This window comes from Carcharodon carcharias, chromosome 13, assembly GCF_017639515.1.
Source record: "Carcharodon carcharias isolate sCarCar2 chromosome 13, sCarCar2.pri, whole genome shotgun sequence".
Classification (NCBI taxonomy): domain Eukaryota; kingdom Metazoa; phylum Chordata; class Chondrichthyes; order Lamniformes; family Lamnidae; genus Carcharodon; species Carcharodon carcharias.
Window position 1 is genome coordinate 28610276 of NC_054479.1, and position 18732 is coordinate 28629007.

Below are 18732 nucleotides of genomic sequence, written 5' to 3' on the forward strand. Positions count from 1 at the left end.
TAACCAATTTGTACTTCACACTTTCTCCATCATACTCAACATATTGCAATAGACAAACAGCCCAATGCTATCTCACCATAAAAACCACAAGTGACTGTGAGCATATCTTGGCAGCCTTCAACTCTATGTTAAACCCCACCTCGTGTATCTGGAGCCCCACTCTGGCATGACAGTCTCTGCCACATTTGCTGCAGAGGAAGACAGTGGGCTCAGGAGGTGCATAATGGCCAGTACATTTAGAAAATAATTCACAAACAACCATCTCCGCACGTTACGGTTGAGGTGGTTGCGCTGGAGAAGAGACCGTCGCCCACTTCATTCTGGAATGTACCTTCGCAAAGCAGACCTGGAAAGGAACGCAGTGGTTTTCTTGAAGTTCATCCCCAGCAGCTCCATAAGGCAGGACCCTTGTACTCAATGCGCTGTTCCCAGAGACTCACACCAAGGCTAACATCAATTGCTGCTGGAGATCATCAATTCGGTGAAAGGCGCTCTTTGGGTCTGCTCAGAACTTGCTAGATGATCAAGCATTGCAGACTGGCACATTGAGGTCCAGAACTATGGCCAGGATTTTATGCTGGTTGTATAGCTGCGTGCCCAACCCAACAGCACGTGAAATCACGTGAGAAGACACAGGTGCACGTCCCGATGTCATTGCACACTCGCGCTATATTTCACTCAGTGGGTGTGAAGCGGGCGATTAAGCCCATTAAGGAAGCAATTGAAATTGATTTTACGTGGCCCGTCCACTTTTACGGCTGGTGAATGGGCCACTCAGCCAGGTGGCCTTTAGATTTTTGCCGAAACCTCGAACCAGGGCAGGATGAAATATAATAACAAAAGATATCTGGGGACTGATGTTTCTTAAGTTCTGCTTTCAGGTGCTTGAATGTGCTGAATAGACACAGTTTGGTGCATTTTCTTCTTTCCATTTAATCTGTCCAGGCCTGCCGCTCCCTGAGGCAGCTCCGCAGCAGTTGTCTACCTTCAGGGAGCTTGCTAGAAGTGCTCATCCGTACCATCACTTTTGTTGGTGCCTCCCCTCTTCCCCCTCCTGCCCCCGGCAGTGCTGAGGCTTTCTCAGTGCAGGTTTCACACTGACTGGCCATTAATTGGCCAATCACAGGCGGAAGCGCATTTCATGTCTGCTTTCGAGCCTGCCAATCACACGCATGTGCCCGACAAACATATGATTGAGGCCTATGTGTTCTATGTGTTGAGAGACACATTAAAGCTTGAGGCAGCTGCTGCAAAGGCTCCATGGAGAATACCCACTGTCTAAGGCCCTCGTGCCATGGTATGTCGAGGGCTAGAAACAGTGTAAAAACCTTCGGGCTGAATGCACCAGAGAATGTTTGACAGGAAATGTAGAAGTACATTGTAAATATAACCTGTGTTGGCACTTTTTTAAATTCATTCATGGGATGTGGGCTTCACTGGCTGGACCAGCATTTATTGCCCATTCCTAGTTCCCCTTGAGAAGGTAGTGGTGAGTTGCCTTCTTGAGCTGCTGTAGTCCATGTGGTGTAGGTACACCCATAGTGCTGTTAGGGAGGGAGTTCCAGGAATTTTGACTTTATGAAATGCCAAATTTGAACTGCAATGTACATGTACTTTTACAGATTTTATGAATAAAGTATATTTTTGGAGAAAAATAAATTCGGTGCTGTATCAAATCTGGTTTTCAAAGGTTTGGAGGGAAGAGGAGGGATCCATTGAATATTTGGTAACCCTTCTCAGTCTTAGTTTAAATGTTTTGAGCTTAGGGATTCGCCCTTCTCCAACCTCTGAACATTTAGATTTATAACTTTACAAACAGCTCAAAGCCATGCATGTATCTGGGTATGTGGAGATCTCTCTCTATTTCAAATATGCCCTTTAAAATACCAGCCAAGTTGCAACCTGAACTATAGTCATCCGTCTAAGATCAGCAGCCACAATGTATTGGCATGCTTCAAAAATAATTGGTGCTGTAATGGTTGGTAGCAATGTGGTGTAGTAATTATTAAGTTCAGTTAGCGTGCAAGGCAAATGCATGCTGCTGAACAGCGGATTTTTATCAACGTGCTTTGATTTCAATGGCACTGGCCATAAGACCATGAAAATCATAAGATGTAGGAGCAGAAGTGGGCCATTAGGCCCATCAAGTCTACTCCACCATCAATGAGAACATGGCTGATCTGATAATCCTCAACTCCACTTTCCTGCCTTTTACCCATAACCCTTACTTCCCTAACTGATTAAAAATCTGTCTATCTCAGCCTTGAATATACTTAATGACCCAGCCTCTACAGCCCTCTGTGGTAAAGAATTCCACAGATTAACTACCCTCTAAGAGAAGAAATTCCTCCTCATCTCTGTCTTAAATGGGTGACCCCCTTACTCCGAGATTATGCCCGCTGGTCCTAGACTCTCCCACAAAAGGAAACAACCTCTCAATATCTACCCTGTCAAGCCCCCTAAGAATCTTATATGTTTCAATAAGGTCATCTTTCATCCTTCTAAATTCTAATGAGTACAGGCCCAACCTACTCAACCTTTCCTCATAAGGAAATGCCCCCATACCCGGGATCAACCTAGTGAACCTTCTCTGGACTGTCTCCAATGCCAGTATATCTTTCCTTAGATAAGGGGGCCAAAACTGTTCACATTGTTCTAGGTGTGGTCTAACTAGTGCCTTGTTTAGTTTTAGCAAGACTTCCCTATTTTTATACTCCATTCCCTTTGAAATAAAGGCCAACATTCCATTTGCCTTCTCTATTACCTGTTGAACTTGTAAGTTAGCTTTTTGGGATTCATGCATGAGGACTCCCAAATCCCTCTGCGCCTGCAGCTTTCTGCAGTCTTTCTACATTTAAATAATATTCAGCTCCTCTATTCTTCCTGCCAAAGTGCATAACCTCACATTTTCCCATATTATATTCCATTTGCCAAGTTTTTGCCCACGCATTTCACCTGTCTACATCCCTCTGTAGGCTCCTTGTGTCATCCTTACCACTTGCCTTCCCAACTACTTTTGTGTAATCTGCAAACTTGGCGATAGTACATTTACTTCCCTCATCCAAGTCATTAATATATATTATAAATAACTGTGGCCCCAGCACTGATCCCTGTGGCACTCCACTAGTTACAGGTTGCTAGCGTGAAAATGCCCCCTTATTCCAAATTCTTCTATTGGTTAGCCGATCCTCTATCCATGCTAATATACTACCCCCAACACCATGGGCTCTTATCTTATTAAGTAGCCTTCTTATGTGTGGTACCTTATCGAACGCCTTTTGGACATCCAAATATATTACATCTACTGGTTCCTCTTTATCTATCCTGCTTGTTACCTTCTCAAAGAATTCTAATAAATTTGTCAGGTATGATTTCCCCTTCATGAAGCCATGTTGACTGCTTGATTAGATTATGCATTTCTAAATGCTCTGCTATTACATCCTTTATAATAGACTCTAACATTTTCTCAATGACAGATATGAAGCTAAATGACCTATAGTTACCTGTTTTTGAATAAGTGTGTTACATTGGCAGTTTGGATAGTATAAACCTTCTCAGTTACAGCAGTAATCACATAATTTTAGATTATGTACAGGATTTTTTAAAAAAATTGTTAATGGGATGTGGGTGTCACTAGCTGGACCAGCGCTAATTACTCTTGAGAAGGTGGTGGTGAGCTGCTTTCTTGAACCATTACAGTCCATGTGGTGTAGGCACACCCACAGTGCTCGGAGGGAGTTTTAGTATTTTGACCCAGTGGCAGTGAAGGAATGACAATATAGTTCTAAGTCAGGATGGTGAGTGGCTTGGAGGGGAACTTGCAGGTGGTGGCGCCCCATGTAAATGCTGTCCTTGTCCTTTCAGGTGGTAGAGGTCACGGGCTTGGAAGGTGCTGTCAAAGGAGCCTTGGTGAGTTGCTGCAGTGCATCTTGTAAATGGCGCACACTGCTGCTACTGTGCTTTGGTAGTGGAGAGAGTTAATGTTTAAGGTGGTAGTTAATTGTTTTTTAGGTAACTAACTACAATGCAGTGTTCCCAAAAACACAGTAACAATTGAACATATGTATGCAGGTATTATAGAGTTGATTTTCCAGGCAACTTTTCTTGGTGGAAACATTGAACTTAATTTACTAAGCAGCAGCATCAGCTACATGCATGCATCTAACTCTATAACTAAAGAAGAACTCTCCACTAGAGGTTCCCTGTGCTGCTAACCCATTGGTTTTCACAGATCATGTGATCTTACAACACAAGAATATTCTTAAAGCTACAGTCTTAATATTTATCAAAACTATAATTACTACAGCAGGCAGTTGCAACATGCAATTTTTTGCATGGGTGAGGTGTAATTATTGAAATGTAATCCCACAGCCAGTTAGTTCCAAGAGCTGTGTGTGTTCATGCTTGCAGATGATGATCCATCAGTGGCCTACTTTGAAAGCTGGAGGTGTTCAGCTCTGACTGACACACATCAGCATCACCATATACACACACCTGAGAGCCAGTTTTCAACTAACCATTCACAATATTCAGGGGCATATGACTTTTTGAAAGGACAGGCAGGAAGAAAAGGGTGGTTGGGTAGTTTTGTTAGTATGAAATGGAATAGGTACAATAGCATGAAATGTAGAATCCATATTGGGAGAGGTAAGAAATAAGGGGAAAAAGACACTGATGGGAGTAGTCTATAGGCCTAACAGTAGTTATTCTGTAGGACAGAGAATAAATCAGGAGATAATAAGGGCATGTAAAAAAAAGCAGGATATTAATCATGGGTGACTTTAATTTTCATGTAGGTTGGGAAAATTAAATGGGCAGAGGTAGCCACGAGCAAGAATTCATGGAGTGTATTCAGGACAGTTTCCTAGAACAATATGTTGTGGATCCAACCCAGGGATCAGGCTATTTTGGATCTGGTAATTTGTAATGAGGCAGGTTTAATAAATGATCTCAGAGTAAAAGATCCCCCAGGAAACAGTGACCACAACATGGTAGAATTTAGCATTCAGTTTGAGAGTGAGGAAGCTTGGGTCAGAAACAACTGTGCTAAACTTAAATAAGGGTAATGACAAAGAAATGAGGGCAGAATTGGCTGGAGTGGACTGAGGAAGGAGTTTAGCAGAAAAGACGGTTGATGAACAATGGCAAATGTTTAAGAAAATAGTTCATGACCCACAACAAAAATAATATCCTAATGAGGAAGAAGGATTCTAGGAAGGGGATAAACCAACCATGGTTAACCAAGCAAGTTAAGAATAGTATCAAATTGTATGCTTTTTCTTTCAATGTGGCAAAGATTAGTGAGCCAGAAGATTGGGGACATTATAAAAACCAACAAAAGATGACTAAAAAATAATAAAGAGGGAGAAAATAAACTTTGAGGGTAAACTAGCAAGTAATATAAAACTGGGCAGTAAGAACTTCTTTAAATACATAAAAAGGAAGAGAGAGCATAGCCCCCTTAATGATTGAGGCTGGGGAAATAATAATGGGGAACCAGGAAATGGCAGAGGAGTTGAATAAATACTTTGCATCAGTCTTCATGGTAGAAGACACTAATAGCATTCCAAAAAATACTAAATAATCACGGGGCAAAAGGTGGGGGGGAGGAAATATAATATCTATCACTAGAGAAAAAGTACTAGGGAAATAATTAATATGCTAATAGGCTCAGCACTGAAGTGGTTTCCTCAAAAAACAAACAAAGCAATTAATTAGTCTGCCTCAGTAATTGATAAACACTCTTCTGTTGGGAGGTCCTGTCCACAGATACTCTGCAAGTGTTGTCTGACACAGACCAGGAGCCATAAATATAAGATAGTAATGCTGATGAATCCAACAAGGAATTCAGGAGAAACATCTTTGGAATGTGGAAGGGGGCGGTTGAGGCGCCTATCATCAATGTGTGCAAGGGTAAGCTAGAGAGGCACATGAGGGAGAAAGGAATGGAAGGATATGCTGATGGGGTTAGAGGAGGATGGCTAGGAGTAAGCTTGTGGAGGATAAACACTGGCTTTGACCTGTTGGGATGAGTGGCCTGCCACTGTAAAAGTTTTGTGACACTTCGCAATCCTCTCAGGTTGTGAACAAAGGGAGATTTTTGTTATTTATTCTTTCATGGGATGTGGGCATCACTAGAAAGGCCAGCATTTGTTGCCCATCCCTAATTGCCCTTGAACTGAGTGGTTTGCTCAGCCATTTCAGAGGGCAGTTAAGAGTCATCCGCATTGCTGTGGGTCTGGGGGCACATGAAGGCCAGACCAGGTAAGGATGGCAGATTTCCTTCTCTAAGGACATTAGGGGACCAGGGTTTTTACAACAATCGATGATAGTTTCATGGTCAGCATTACTGAGACTAGTTTTCATTTCCAGATTTATTAATTGAATGTTTAAAAGAATTCCATCAGCTGTGGTGATGGGCCTTGAACCTGTGTGCTCACAGCAGTAGCCTGGGCCGCTACATTACCAGTCTAGTGACTACACCACCATCTCCCCCCAGAGGGTTAATACAGGGACAGAAAGCCAAAGTCAAGTTTTTAATCAGACTCAGAAGAATAGAATGTAGCGGATGGCAAGACGGCAATCTGTTTATATCAAGTGCAGAGTATTTAATATTTTGTATGATTATGTGAAGACAAGTTGTCGTGATTTAATTAAGGGAATTTGATCTTAACTGCCACTCAGTGTGTTCACTAGCTATGAAACAAAGCAGCTTAAAGGCTTGCATCTGGCCTTGTCTTACAGAGTGCTTACCTGGTCCACTGTCAAAAGGATTCATAAAAGACATGAATATTTGGTTCACAAGACAATGGGATTCTAGTCAAATAAGAGGGAAGGTGAGGTTTAGGTTGCAATCACCAATGCCAGGGAGTTGCTTGGTGCAGAGGCTGACAGAAGAGAGAGGGATGGATAACTTGGTAAGGAAGCTGATGTGAGGTTTGGTGGGCAGGCATGGGGGTGTGTGTGGTGAAAACAAGAAAATTGTAAAAGAGACCACTTTGGACGGAAGAGAGAGTGATGCTTCAAGGAGAAGGTGTCGGGGAAGAGTAAGGGAGGTGAAGATGAGGCTTTGCAAGAGGGTTATACCACTGACACAACAGTTAACGATGCTGAACACTATAGCCGGGGGTGGGGGTGGGGAGGTGATTTGTTCCTCAGTGAGGGCCAAATTTTGAGAGAATGTCAGTGCAGCCACAAAACCAAACTAGCATTTCTTGCTCATGGGCTGATGGAGGAGAGCAACCCTATGGATAAGGTAACTTTCAAACATATCTGTCAGAGTGCACTTTACTACATGGCCAAGTTCATGAATCATAATCATTCAAGAATCATTCAGCATTGACTATTCTTCTCACCCTAAGCAAAATCACACGGTCCTAAGCATACGGTCTCACATTAAGCAAAAAAAGGGAAACCAGATGACATTCCAGCAAAATCACATCAGAATAGTTTTTAACCTTTCAGATACAGAGTGTCTCAATCATCCCATTGCTTTAAAATCTTACACAAGCAAGGCTCCATTTTATCAGTATTGAGCACACCAAAAAATTTAAGCTGGACTCAAATAATTTTTGCCATGTTATTGTAACATAAATCAGCAAGTGTTGCCTGAAAAATAATTTCTGTTAGCAACAGTATATCCTTACACTAACATCAACAGGAGACAGAGGATGAGAAAGAGGAGGAAGATCATGACAACGAGAAGGAAAAGGGGGAAGGGGAGAAGGAAGGTCAGAACTTTTTCTTAATTGATTATGTGGATGATGAAGGTGTGGAGAAGGATGATGGGAGATAAGAAGTTGAGTTAATGGTGGCGTGGTCAATTAACTCCCTATCCTGTGCATTACTCATTGGTCATCTGAGCTCCAGAACATGGTTATAATGATTAGCTTTTCCTTGGTGTCTCTTGCAGAACCGTTCTAAGTAGGTTCCATGACCAAAGCTTAATTGTTGTTCTGTGAAAGAAGGTTACAAATCATCAGGGGTCTGCAAATTTTCGCTCTGTGTCAAAGGAAAGCAAAATGGTTGTCTTTCTCTTTAAAATATTTGCTCTTTTGAAGTGTAAATAGATGATTGGTTTTAAATCTTTTAAGAAATGGCAGGGTTTGGTTATAACATAGTGCTAAACTTCGTGGAATATTTTGATTAATGGGACAAGGGTGGAAGTTACAATATTCAGAATGCACAGAAAAGTAATGTCATCTGCTCAGTATATTGAGCACCAGTATCTCAATCCAGAAAATACCAAGATCACAATATAATTAAGAATAAAAAAGCTCATACACATTTGATGCTTTACCAGCTTTGCTGAGCTCAATTATCTCTGCCTGGGCCAGAAACTGGATCAGATGTCTTTTCGGTCCACATGGTTCAGTATTAAACTGTGTGGTCCATTTATAAAGTCAGTCAGCATGAGTGTCAAATGTTAAGCTACATAAGTAAAATGAGTATGGAACTTAAACCTGAATTGGTTGCGAATTAAACTACTGGAGTTAGTTACAACAATTTGAAATTTGAATAAAACAAGCAGAGTACATTAGTAATTGCCTGCCACAGCTGTAATTAACCATTAACATTTACAAAAAGCAATTTGCTGCTAAGTTAATATGAAAACCAGATTCTTAGCTGCGTTGTGATCAGATCCCTGGTTGAGGTGGAGGAAGTGTCTTCACTCAGCAAAGAACTGTTCAGGTTATATATGTATGTTCCCGATGCCAAGTGATGACCTAGAGAACAGGAATTACATTGGTCCTATCATCGACAGGAAGGTGGGGAGGGTGCATGGGAGGCTGACAACAGATGAAGAATTTTTTCTTACCTGGTGGCTGGCCAAAATGATAGCTTGGCCAATGGTCAGGAGGATAGGCCAGTGACAGAATCCTGCAGCCAGGGGAGGTAGTGATGCTGTAGTGGTATTGTCGCTGGACTAGTAATCCAGGGACCCAGGGCAATGCTCCGGGGATCTGGGTTCAAATCCTGGCACAGCAGAAATCATTGTTGATTGTTGTAAAAACCCAGCCTTTAGAGAAGGAAAGTTGCCGCCCTTACCTAGTTTGGCCTACATGAGACTCCAGACCCACAGCAATGTGGTTGACTCTGAAATGACCTAGCGAGCCAGTCAGTTGTATCAAACTGCTACAAAGTCACAATAAAGGAATGAAACCTGATGGGCCACCCGGCATCGATCTAGGCATTGGAAATGACAACAGCAAATTCAGCCCTGTTGATCCTGCAAAGCCATCCTTACTAACATCTGGGGACTAGTGCCAAAATTGGGAGAGCTGTCTCACAGGCGAGTCAAGCAACAGCCTGACATAGTCATCTTCACAGATAATGTCCCAGACACCACCAACACCATCCCTGCAGAGGTGGCAGGAGGGAGTTGCCCTGGGGGTCCTCAAGATCGACTCCAGACCACATGAAGTCTCATGGCATCAGGCCAAACATAGGCAAGGAAACCTCTTGCTGATTACCATGTACCGCCCTCCATTAGTTAATGAATCAGTGCCCCTCCATGTTGAACACCTCTTGCAGGAAGCACTGAAGGTGGCAAGGGCGCAGAATGTACTCTGGGTGGGAGACTTCAATGTTCGTCACTGAGGGTGACTTGGTAACATCACTTCTGACCGAGCTGGCCGGACATAGCTGCTAGACTGGGTCTGTGGCAGGTGGTGAGGGATAAGCATACTTGACCTCATCCTCACCAACCTAGCGGCTGCAGATGCATCTGTCCATGACAGTATCGGTAGGAGTGACCACCACACAGTTGATGTAGAGGTGAAAATCTGCCTCCATATTGAGGGTGCTCTCCACTGTGTTCTGTGGCACTACCACTGTGCTAAATGGGAGGTTTTGAGCAGATCTAGCAACTGAAGACTGGGCATTCATGAGGCTCTGTGGGCTATCAGCAGCAGCAGAATTTTACTCGAACACAATCTTTAATCTCATGGCCTGGCATATCCAATATCAACCTGGTGAAACAATAACACAGAACTACTTGTGTGCCAAACAGCGTAAGCAGCAAGTGATAGAGTTAAGCGATCCACGACCAACAGATCATATCTAAGCTCTGCAGTCCTGCCACACCCAGTCATGAATGGTGGTGGACAATTAAACAACTCACTGCAGGAGGAGCCTCCACAAATATCCCCATCCGCAATGAAGGGGGAGCCCTGTACATCAGTGCAAGAGATAGGCTGAAACATTTGCTACAATCTACAACCAGAAGTGCTGAGTGGATGATCCATCTCAGCCTCCTCCGGAGGTCCCCAGCATCACAGATGCCAATCATCAGTCAATTCAATTCACTCCACGTAATATAAAGAAACAGGTGAAGGCACTGGTTACTGCAAAGGCTATGGGCCCTGACAATATTCCGGCAAAGGTACTGAAGACCTGTGCTCCAAAACTTGCCGCACCCCTAGCCAAGCTGTTCCAGTACAGCTACAATACTGGATCTACCCAGCTATGTGGAAAATTGCCCAGGTATGTCCTACACACAAAAAGCAGGACAAATCGAACCCTGTCAATTACAGTCCCATCAGCCTACTCTTGATCATCTGTAAAGTAATGGAAGAGGTCATCAACAGCGCTATCAAGCGGCATTTGCTGAGCAATAATCTGCTCACTGACACCCAGTTTGGGTTCCACCAGGGCCACTCAGCTCCTGACCTCATTACAGCCTTGGTTCAAACGTGGACAAAAGAGCTGAACTCACGAGGTAAGGCGAGAGTAACTGCCCTTGACATCAAGGCCACATTTGACCAGCATCAAGGAGCCCTAGCAAAATGGGAATCAGGGGGAAAACTCTCCACTGGTTGGAGTCATACCTAGCTCAAAGGAAGATGGTTGTGGTTGTTAGGCATCAGTCACCTCAGCTCCAGAACATCACTGCAGGAGTTCCTCAGGGTAGTGTCCTCAGTCCAGCTACTTCATCAATGACCTTTCTTCCATCATAAGGTCAGGAGCGGGGACGTTCGCTGATGATTGCACTATGTTCAGCACCATTCGCGACTCCTCAGATACTGAAGCAATCCATGTTGAAATGCAGCAAGACCTGGATAATATCCAGGCTTGGGCTGACAAGTGGCAAGTAACAGTCATGCCACACAAGGGCCAGGCAATGACCATCTCCAAAAAAAGAGAATCTAACCATCGCCCCTTGACATTCAATGGCATTACCAGCAATGAATCCCCCACTATCAACATCCTGGTGGTTACCATTGATCAGAAACTGAACTGGAATAGCCATATAAATACTATGGCTACAAGAACAGGTCAGAGGCTAGGAATCCTGCGATGAATAACTCACCTCCTGACTCCCCAAAGTGTGTCTACCATCTACCAAGCACAAGACAGGAGCGTGATGGAATACTCCCCACTTGCCTGGATGAGCGCAGCTCCCACAACACTCAAGAAGCTTGACACTGTCCAGGGCAAAGCAGCCTGCTTGATTGGCACCACATCCACAAACATTCACTCCCTCCACCACTGATGCACAGTAGCAGCAGTGTGTACCATCTAGAAGGTGCACTGCAGGAATTCACCAACGCTCCTTCAACAGCACCTTCCAAACTCATGACCAATGCCATCTAGAAGGACAAGGGCAGCAGATAGATGGGAACACCACCATCTGGAAGTTCCCCTCCAAGTCAATCACCATCCTGACTTGGAAATATATCACCGCTCCTTCACTGTCGCTGGGTCAAAATCATGGAACTCCCTTCCTAACAGCACTGTGGGTGTACCTACACCACATGGGCTGCAACTGTTCAAGGAGGCAGCTCACCACCACCTTCTCAAGAGCAACTAGGGATTGGCAATAAATGCTGGCCTAGCCAGCGAAGCCCACATCCCATGAATGAATTTTAAAAAGCCAGGGACCCATAGATGGTTGCTGTTTTGGATTTAAATATACTAATGAACCAGACATCACAAAGGCTGCCCCATAAAAAATGTCAATGGGTGCACATGTCGGGGGTTAGGGCTGCATTTCACACATCTGAAGGTTTAACTCACTTCCCAACCCTTTCATTAATGGGGAGGGAGCTGGTGGGGGGTCGTGGGGGAAGTTAATATCACTAGCCATCTTCATTGAATGAACATCTTTTAGTACCTCGATGTGCAATGGGTATTATCCTATTTATTCATTCATTGGCCAATTTGAAATTGAAATAAGAAATCCAAAGAATATGATTTTTATGTATATCTGAGGGATTTTTGCAATCATCAACGTGAAGGATATTACTTTTGTCACTAAGTATTGTCATCAAGAACTCCCAGATCAGAAAGAACACAGCCAGACGCAGATTAAAACACTCTCTAATTTGTGCAACAATCTCATCCTCTGAAGTCCACCGCAACTATGCCAATATACATTTTTCCACTTCCTAATTAACCATTATTACAGGCTTTGAATGATTGCCATTTCTTGCATAAAGCATTGTTGAACTTAGCGTGATTTCATTCTGAGGATTGGTGCCCACCCGGAACGGAGTCAAAATGATCAAATTTACATCACATAGGACTGGTAATACAGGCAGAATGAGGAGACGGATAATTTTCAATGATCCTGGAGATGATACGGATGAGTAAGCATACAGTTGGCAATGCACAGCAAATGGGTTAACGGTCTCCAGGCTAAGTGGAGATTACATAAACCACCAAAGCAAAATTTGCACAGTTTCAGGCTCTCTATAAATCACCAGAAAACAATTATCTATATCTTAAATAAATCAAATGAAATCAAGCATTGATTCTTTACAAGCCGAGATATTCGGATTGGATGCAAGGCTAAAATGCTTGACTACTGTGAAGAATGCTATTGTATACTTGCCATTGTTAGTTGATGTGTATCCAAGGTCAACTGATCCTAGATAAGGAATGTCAGCACGTGATGGGCCTGCAGGTCCAGGTGGTCCTGGGGGACCTGGAGGACCTGGTAAACCTCTTCCCCCAGGAAGACCTGCTGCTCCCGTCGGACCCAGAAGTCCTGGTGGACCTGACAAATCAATACAATAAATGGCATTAGGTTGATAAACATAAAGAGCTAACTCAATATTTCATTTTCATTTCTGACAGCTGATAACACAATGGCAAATTAAGTTGCAAGCTCCATAATACTATAAGCACTAAGAATTTGGAGAGCAACCATTAGCGTTTCTGATGTTGTAGTGGTGAATACACACAGCAGTAACCATCTGCAAGATGTGCAGACCAGTTAACAGATATTAAATTCCACAAACAGCTCTACTATTCTTTTCTCTTGAACCCCTTGTACAACTCCAGGAACACTAACTCGGAAAAATATCTTACTGCAGTTCATCATGTTTTCTCAAGAAGATATGAAGTGTTTCTGATACCTGCAGAAACTGAAACCTCTTGTACAAAGCAAGCACAACCAAAACAGGTTTTTCAATCATTCACACATTCATTTGTTGCCTTTCGAATTATGCTATGTAGAAATTAGCTGTCATGTTTGTTCACAGCACAACAGTAATTTATTTTTGTAAAGTGCTTTAGGATCTCCTAAGGACACCAAAGGAAGCTATATAAATGTAACTGCTTTTCTTCCTTATGATATAATGGGAGAAAGGTCTAAAATGAGAATAAATTTGAAACACATGAAGATGAATGAGAGTTCTAAACACAGAGCCCCTGAAATTCTGTTCATGTTCACCCAATCTCCTGCTGTAACTACAGAGGGAGATCAGCGCAACTCCAAAATCATGTAAACTGCCAGCTATTTTCTCTGGGGATTCTGCTAATTTCCTGCTGAAGTTACAGTGGGAAATTGGGGGAAATGCCCCATAGTAATTCAGCTTGTGCATGGCTGTAGGACAGAATTAATCTTCAGGTATTCAAATGTTTTTTATTTCTCATTTTGCCGACAAATGCTTCAAATGTTGCATTCTAACAGAGGGCATGCAGCTTTCTGAAGAATGATTTTCCAAGTGCTCACAGATCCAACACTCCAGGTTTGATGTGAAGATTCATCAGGCAAGATGGATCTTTTTAAAAGCAACATATAATGTCCTTCAATTACTCTTATACACAGAGTACTTTACCTTCAGGATAACCACAATAAGAAATGACCTTTCTATTCACTAATGTTAGTGAAAAAGTCAGCATGAGTATAAAGCAGGAAAACAATTTCTCCAATGTTAAGGAGTTGCCAGCCAATTGAATCTATACCACTGATACCTATACATCACAGGCAGCAAAAGATACTTATAACAGCAGGAAGTTTTTAACGCTTTTTAAAGGGTCAAAGTGGCACAAATTTCTAACAGAAAAAAAACACGGAAAATCAATTAACACTTATTAAAATTCATTTTCCTTGACTGACATAATTCCACTACACCTGTTAAAACAAAATATTTAGATATGTATCATTTTTCAGTGCAGCAGGATGAATGATCTAATTGAAGCTACTTACATCTGCAACATTATATTAAATAAGCAATGGAAATCATTCAAGTTCTCTCACACCAAAACAGCAGGGACCCGTAGATAGTCTTATTTTTTTTGACAGTTAGGCAGCTGCTGACGGAGACGTGACTATTAGGAAACTGTTTTTATTTTGTGTTATTACAGCTGTTGGAGGTGTCACAATATCTGGCCCAAATCTTTTGGATCTCGTCCCTACTGTGAACATGATCTGAAACTCTTGCTGTACATAGCTCTTTGGGGGTCAATGACTATACCTCAATAGCAAATGCCCAATTTTAAATAAACAGCAGCAGTAATTAAGCAAAGGAAGGGAGTCTTACATTGCTTTTATTGAGTACATCTGAAATGTGCTATCTATCCTAGACAAACACATTTGTATTAATAGCATAATTCTCTGGGTCAAAAGTAACTCAACAATGAAAGCAATATGTGGCACAAGTATAGAAATGATTTTACTTCTCTGCAGTTCATTAGAACAAAGTCTGATTAAGCATTATCAGGGAGGGTTAGATTACAGTAATGCTGGATCATTGGATCCAGTCCAATAAGGCTCAGGGCATGGCTTCTATAACAGAGGCTGCAAATGTTATCAATTTCCATCAGTAATGTAATGGTTTGTTTACATTACTTACCATGATTCATGTTCATTCTCAATTTCTAAGTTCTCCCTCATAAATGGCAGCTCTCATTGGAGAGCTTGTTCTCTTTATACTTAGAAACTTAACTGTACGTTTTTAATATATGGGGTACAATGTGACTTAGGACATGATATTGTAAATTCACTACTGGAGCAATACTTTCATTTCTTAAGAACAATGATAATATTAGCTCTGTTAGATTGTTACAATGTATTCATGAATATACTTTCAGAGATGAATGTTAAACAATACAAATGCTGCCATCTCACTTCAATTTACAGGTGGGTAAGATCCCTTGTAAATTGCCTCACAGAACTTGAGATAGAGTACTTTTCAGAAGGAAATGTGCAGTCTTGTTCCTCAGCAAGAACTGAAAGCCAGGGTTGCACCTACTCACTTTCGAGCTATTCCTTGTGAAAGTGCCAGTGCCTGCTTCTGCATATGGTGAAATAGAGAGAAAGTGTGGGTACAGAGTGAGGACAAAACTAAGCATAGCTGTGATAGCTCTGAACAGTCACCCTGTTTGCAGGGAGTCATAGCTTAGGATCCCTTATGAAGAGTGCCCTCTTCTGCATGGTATGCGAGAGTGGCATAGCTGAAGCATGCTGAGCCATGGCCCAGAGGTCGATGGATCGAAACGATCTTTTGCTATTTGTGTGAGGGTAACATGGGCAATGCAACCTTATGGGCAGGATCTTTAGGTCGGTGAGCGAGGGTGGGGCCCACTCGCCAACACGTAAAATGACGTGGGATGACATCAGGTGGAACTCCCGACATCACCCTGCGTCAATTCAATTTTCAGGTTGGCAGGGGGTGCAGCCGAATCAGCTGTGACCCGCCGACCTGTCAACGGCCTATTGAAGCCATTGACAAAATATTTAACATAATTAATGGAGAAAATGACATTGAGATAACTTGTCATTCTGTCTTTCCATCAAAAAGAGAAGCTACTGATAAGAGAAAGATCAAGAAAACCAGAGAATGAAAAATACGTTAATGGTGTAAAATCTATTAATATAGATTGTTACCATATATTTCTCATATTAATATAGATTATTTATCCCCTCCTGGAATAAGTGTTACCCTCTTTCCTTCAAACATTTTCCATTGTTTAGTTCAGTTTTTTTGTAGCTAGATCTGTGAACCTGCTATTTATTCAGTGTTGCAGACACGAGTGCAAAGTGAATGGAATTATTATTACTGTTCTCCTCTTCTGCCCATGACAGCTGTAGCTTTAATTTCCAATTTAATTTGTTTCCTTTAGTATCCTTTCCCTTGTTGAAGTGGGCTGTGGGGTGTTTTCCAAACCATGGTTTATGAGGTCCAATGTTAAAAATAACCCACAGCAAAGTCTTTAAGATGAAACAAAACTAGGATTTATTAACACATTCAAAACCCGAGAAATGGATCACAACACACATTCACACGCATGAGCATACAAGGTAGAAAGGCAGAGAAGGAAGTTACAAATTGAGAGTTACTTATAAAAAAAAATCAAAAGGTATTGGCATTAATTCACGTGAGTGGGGTCCAGTAAGTCAATGTCCAACGAAGGTTCTTTCAGTTGGCTTTGCCTAGCAGAGATCCTGGTCTTTTTCCTAGGAGCTCTGTTGAGCCAGTTGAAGATGCAGCAAAGTATTCTTGTATTCTGGGAATTAGTTCACTTTGTAGGTGAAATACAGGATTCTTTCTGGAGTTCTGACTTAGAGAGAGATGGAGGTTAGAGGCAGGCTGCCAGCTTGGAGTCCTGTTTTCTCTTTTGAGGTTAAACAACGACAGAAGACAGAATCCCAAAGCTGTATAATTAAAAGCAATTCAAACAGCACAAGTTTCGGTCACAGGCAGGGTGGTTTCGGGTCGAACCATATAGTTAACAATGGACTTTGAGGACCTTCGTTAAGACTCATTGCATTTTAAGCAGATAAATGTGAAACCATTAGCACAACGTTGAAGATGAGGAGTCACAACAGATCTTCCTTTGTCCAGAGTTGACTGGACAAACATTTCATTTATTAGACCTTTGTGTTTGCTTGGCTGGAATGTTCATATGATGCAAGGGGTGTCACATATGAGGGGATGATGAGTTAGCCTTTGTCCATTGGAACTGCTCAGAATCTTCCAGAATCATGTGGTCAGCTGTGGCCATTTTATCAGTCTAACAATATTGACCATTTAAAAAAACAGAATTTAAACAACAGAATATGGGAGAGAAACAAATTTTTAAGCTTTGTTTTTTTACTTCACACCTTCTGGGCATGACAACAGGATCACTTGGATACAGCAGCAAGATCATGAAAAACTGCTTAATAAACCACGGCAGCAGATTGTTGATTTTCAAACAACACAGCCGACAGTGAACGGTTTTCCCAAACTCCTATAAAATCCAGAGGATTGCACAATAATTTGCCTGAACTGGTCACGTGTACTGATTTTACCTGATCTGCATGAAGCAATATACTATACCAGACAAATTAAAATTAAGATGAAAAACATTTTCATTGAAGTTAACTTCAAACAGTGTCAGTAATTTAACAAATACTTTGAAACTATAGAAAACCCCAAAATGGGAATCAGCCCATTAGTAAGTCTGTGCATAGAACCACAATTTCCTGACAATTAATCCAACGCCTTCTTCTGTGAAAGGGAAATCATGTTTGACAAATTTGCCAGAGTTCTTTGAGGATATAACAAGCAGAGTTGATAAAGGGGAACAGGTAGATGTAGTGTATTTGGATTTCCAGAAGGATTCGATAAGGTGCCACATAAAAGGTTATTGCACAAGATAGGAGGTCACAGTATTGGGGGGTAATGTATTAGCATGGATTGAGGATTGGTTAACACACAGAAGACAGAGAGATGGGATTAATGGGTCTTTTACAGGTTGGAAAGACATAACTAGTGGAATGCCACAAGGATCAGTCCTAGGGCCTCAATTATTTACTATCTAAATTAATGACTTGGAGGAGGAGGCAGGAGGGAGCTGTGGAGGCTAGATCACAAAGTATTTAAAGAGGAGGTAGATAAATTTTTGAAATATTGGGGAATTGGGGGTTATAAGGAGCCGGCACAAAAGAGGAGTTGAAGCATGGGGCAGATCAGCCATGATCTTATTGAATGGCGGGACAGGCTTGAGGGGCTGAATGGCCTACTCCTGCTCCCATTTCTTATGTTCATATGACTATGACTTCTTTATTTTAACTGAACACATGGCTGAAGAAGAAATCATTAAACTTCCTTCAAATATCAGCGCCAAGTGAAAAGTGCTTACCCTTGTTTTGGTAACATAAAGGTAAGTGATAAATCCATATTCAAAGAACCAATAGATCTCTGGAGTGAGAATAACTGAATTTTGAAAACAATATGCCATGAATGAAATAAATGCTGCATATAATTAAAGTCCACAGCAATCTCCCAGTGACAGGAATTGGCAATGCCATTCCAAAGCAAACAAACCTGATGTGCTGTGCACAGATTTAATCGTTGCTTTTTAACAGGCACTCTGTCTTCAAAATACTTGCAATCTTAATGCTTTGGCTCACATCCTGTAGCATTTAACAAAAGAAATAAACATATAATTGAAATTTGTGGAATTCTAGATGATTGCTAAATAGTCCCAGAGTGAACCTTCAACATTTTTGAAGGG

At 41.8% G+C, this 18732-nt stretch overlaps 1 protein-coding gene across 2 annotated transcripts in view; it reads right to left on the reverse strand.

Moving 5' to 3' along the window:
- Window positions 1–18732, reverse strand: part of LOC121286379 (EMI domain-containing protein 1-like) — a 386722-nt gene that overhangs the window by 53401 nt on the left and 314589 nt on the right. For both annotated transcript variants that reach the window (XM_041203470.1, XM_041203471.1), the window contains exon 8: window positions 12836–13000. In XM_041203470.1, the coding sequence (XP_041059404.1) occupies window positions 12836–13000 (165 nt within the window). The remainder of the gene's footprint in view (window positions 1–12835; window positions 13001–18732) is intronic.